The 3,245-nt window shown below is 47.0% G+C and overlaps 1 protein-coding gene across 1 annotated transcript in view; it reads left to right on the top strand.

Annotated features, from left to right (window-relative positions):
- Trim21 (tripartite motif containing 21) overlaps positions 1 to 3,245 on the top strand; it is a 9,192-nt gene continuing 5,947 nt past the window's right edge. The window contains exons 1-3 of the mRNA XM_008854111.3: positions 1 to 96; positions 1,348 to 1,800; positions 2,209 to 2,304. Of these exons, the coding sequence (XP_008852333.1) occupies positions 1,393 to 1,800; positions 2,209 to 2,304 (504 nt within the window). The 5' untranslated portion in view covers positions 1 to 96; positions 1,348 to 1,392. The remainder of the gene's footprint in view (positions 97 to 1,347; positions 1,801 to 2,208; positions 2,305 to 3,245) is intronic.

The following is a 3,245-nucleotide window of genomic DNA, read 5'->3' as shown; positions in this document are numbered from 1 at the left end:
CCCCCTTCCTATCCTAGGCTTTGAGAGGAAACTGAAAGTGAAATTAGTAGCAGGCTGAAAGTGAACCGACCCGCCAGCCCACTTGAGGACCCTGAGGTGAGTGCTGGATACCCCTGCCCGCTTAGGGGACCTCTCTCCTGCGCTGCATATTTGAGGCGCCCCTTCCCACCAGTCACCCCTGGAGTCTTCGGGCCCACCTGCTGCTGCTTCTCAGTAGAACTTTCTAGACCTAGCCCGGCAGTTCTGTCCATGCTGGCCTATTTACCTGGAAGGAAACTCGGCTCTGAAAGGAAATTTCCAGAGCCCCCTGGAAGGAGCCATCCTGGTAAATGGGACCAGAACTGGGATGAGGGGGCTGGCGAAGGTGGGAGAGTGAAGCAGGCCCATTACACCCCCCAACCCCCACCCAACCCCCCTCAGAGTGTAACTCAGGGGTACCCAGGGAGCCTCTTGCCCCTGGAAAGGTGCCTACTGAAGGTGAGTGGGGTGTGTGTGTGTGTGTGTGTGTGTGTGTGTGTCTGTGTAATACAGCAACTTGTGTGTGTACACCTACATTTATGTTTTGCAAATAAGAGCATATCAGGATAAACATAATTCATGTATATGTGTAGATAGGCACATACATACATATATGCACACATGCATCCCTTAATATACTCCAGTGATGTCATGATTGTACACACATCATGAATTGTACTTGCATAAATCTGTATAGTCTAGCCAGTTACATACCTAGGCTGTATAGTATAGTATAATGTAATATTTGCAAACTATCATTGATCCAAATATCATATGTGGTACATGACTACATAAACCTTGACTCCTGTAATTATTTTAAAGATTAATGAAGACTGATGTAAAGCATGTAGCTAGCATCCAGCAGGAACATGGAGAGTGTATGGTAAACATGGAGGGTGCATGGTAAACACGAAGAGTGCGTGGTTAACATGGAGGGTGCATGGAACATGATCACTACTGTTATCATTAACTTCTCTGCAACATGGAGACGTGAGATAGGAGAATGTGGGTAGAGAATGTCCAGACGCTGAGGATTGGAGCAGACATGGGCGTGATGAAGGTAGAGTTATTAACAGTGTTGTTTCTGAGTCTCCTGCAATTCCCCTGCCTTTTCTGGAGATTCAGTTTCTCTTTCTGCCTGACTAGATCAATGGGCCAGACAATGGAGGAGAGCTGTTGTTATTCAGGTCCTCTTATCTCTGCCCTTCCATGCCATCCTCCCCGATGCTTTCCTTCGAGTTACCATGGGAAGTTTCTGGGTTTTTTTTCTTTTGTTTTTGTTGCACAGACTCTTAGTCTCTCTTCCCTTTCTCCTCCCCTCAAACCCAGGCCCCTCAAGAGTCCACAGTGCTGCTTCACAGGACCGTCATCCCTATGGACTCAAAAATGTCCCTGACAAAGTTGTGGGAGGATGTCACCTGCTCTGTCTGTCTGGATCCCATGGTGGAGCCTATGAGTATTGAATGTGGCCATAGTTTTTGCAAGGAATGCATTTCTCAGGTTGGGAAAGATGGGGGCAGTTCATGCCCGGAGTGCCGGCAACATTTTCTGCTCAGGAACCTCAGGCCCAATCGGCACATAGCCAACATGGTGGAAAACCTTAGACACACAGCTCAGGATGTCAAGAAGGGCACCCAGGAGGACCAGTGTGTGGTACATGGACAGAAACTTCACCTGTTCTGTGAGGAAGATGGGCAGGCCCTTTGCTGGGTGTGTACCCAATCTGGGAAACACCGTGACCACACCAAGGTCCCTATTGAAGAGGCTGCTCGGGTATACCAGGTGAGGCCTTAACACGGACAGAGCAGGTATAGAGAAGAGGGGCCGTGATCCTCAGAATGATGCTTGGGAGCCACCTCTTGGGAGTGGAGAGATCCTTCCTTCCTTCACCAAGGGGAACTTGTGCATTGAATACAACCTTCCTTTTTCTCAGCAGCAGGGGCTATGCTATGGGGAGGTGCTACATGGATCATGTTTTTTCATGGCTTCCTGGTTAAACAGAAATGAGAAAGACCCCCATCCTGCCACCCCAACAGTGTAGGTCTATTTTGTAAGACACATTAGGTTACAGTGCCTACTCCTTCTCCACATGTAGGCTTTTCTAAAGACTAGTATGATCTTCCTCAACCCACTACCACCTTCTCCACGTCTCGCTGTAACTGGGGACTAATCTGCTAACTTCCTCTACAGGAGAAGCTCCACATGGCCTTAGGAAAACTGAGAAAGGGCCAGGAGTTGGCTGAGAAGTTGGAAGTGGATCTTGCAATGAAGAGAATGGACTGGAAGGCAAGCTGAGGTTGGGCTGGGTCCAGGGTCTTGAACTTAAGCAACCTTAACCATAACTGTGCCTATCTGAGGAGAGTTAGAGTTGCTATATATCGCATTCTTTAAAACCCACCCACTCCCTAGGTCTCTAGATAGAGAGAAATTAAATAAATACATACATACATGCATACATACATACATAATAGTGACTCACGGCTCAAAAGAGAGTTCCCCCAGTCAGACACAAAGATCAAGGATTACTGGAGAAAGTACTAAGAATGTCAAGCTCTTCTTTCTGAGCCCAGTCTCGAGGAAAGACTGAATCAACACTGTAGTTTCTGGACCTGAGGTGTCCCATTAAAGAAGCTCCACATCTAGACATTTTAGGACTATAAGGAACAGACTTAAGAGATCCATCAAGGTCTGAGGTAGGGAAAATAATCTGACTAGGTAATCACTTGATGTTAACTAGGTGACTAGTCCAAAGTGTGATGAAGAGCTCAGCCTGTTCCACACTGGTGATTTGCTAGTGGAGATGGGGTACCTCTGGGGTTGGGGAGGAATGCAAGGACCTCACAGCCAGTAGACCCCAAAAGCAGAAGATTTGGGATCAGCCAAGACTGATTCAAGCTGTGGTGCAAAAGAAGTCATCCTGTGTCATCAGGTGACCCTCCCAAGAAAGCAAAGCAAGAAGTATCCCAAGGCCACCCTTTCCCCAGGGCTAATAGAATGCTATTATAAGCCCATCTTTTGTTAAACTATTGGGAATCAGAACAGGTTTTACTCTATCTGTAACTCATTGAAAGAGAAAGAAAAAACGATTCACATGAATGGTACTGAGTTTTGGAAGAAAGATTGAGAAAATATCTCTTGGTGCCATAGGTTGCTACAATGTACCCCTTACCATCATCATTGTAGTCCCCAAAGCCTCTCACACTCACCCACCTACCTCCCAGCAAAAT

Source organism: Nannospalax galili, unplaced genomic scaffold (genome assembly GCF_000622305.1).
Source record: "Nannospalax galili isolate Female #2095 unplaced genomic scaffold, S.galili_v1.0 scaffold1387, whole genome shotgun sequence".
NCBI classification, from domain to species: Eukaryota; Metazoa; Chordata; class Mammalia; order Rodentia; family Spalacidae; genus Nannospalax; species Nannospalax galili.
This window is presented reverse-complemented; position numbering and strand designations above follow the sequence as displayed.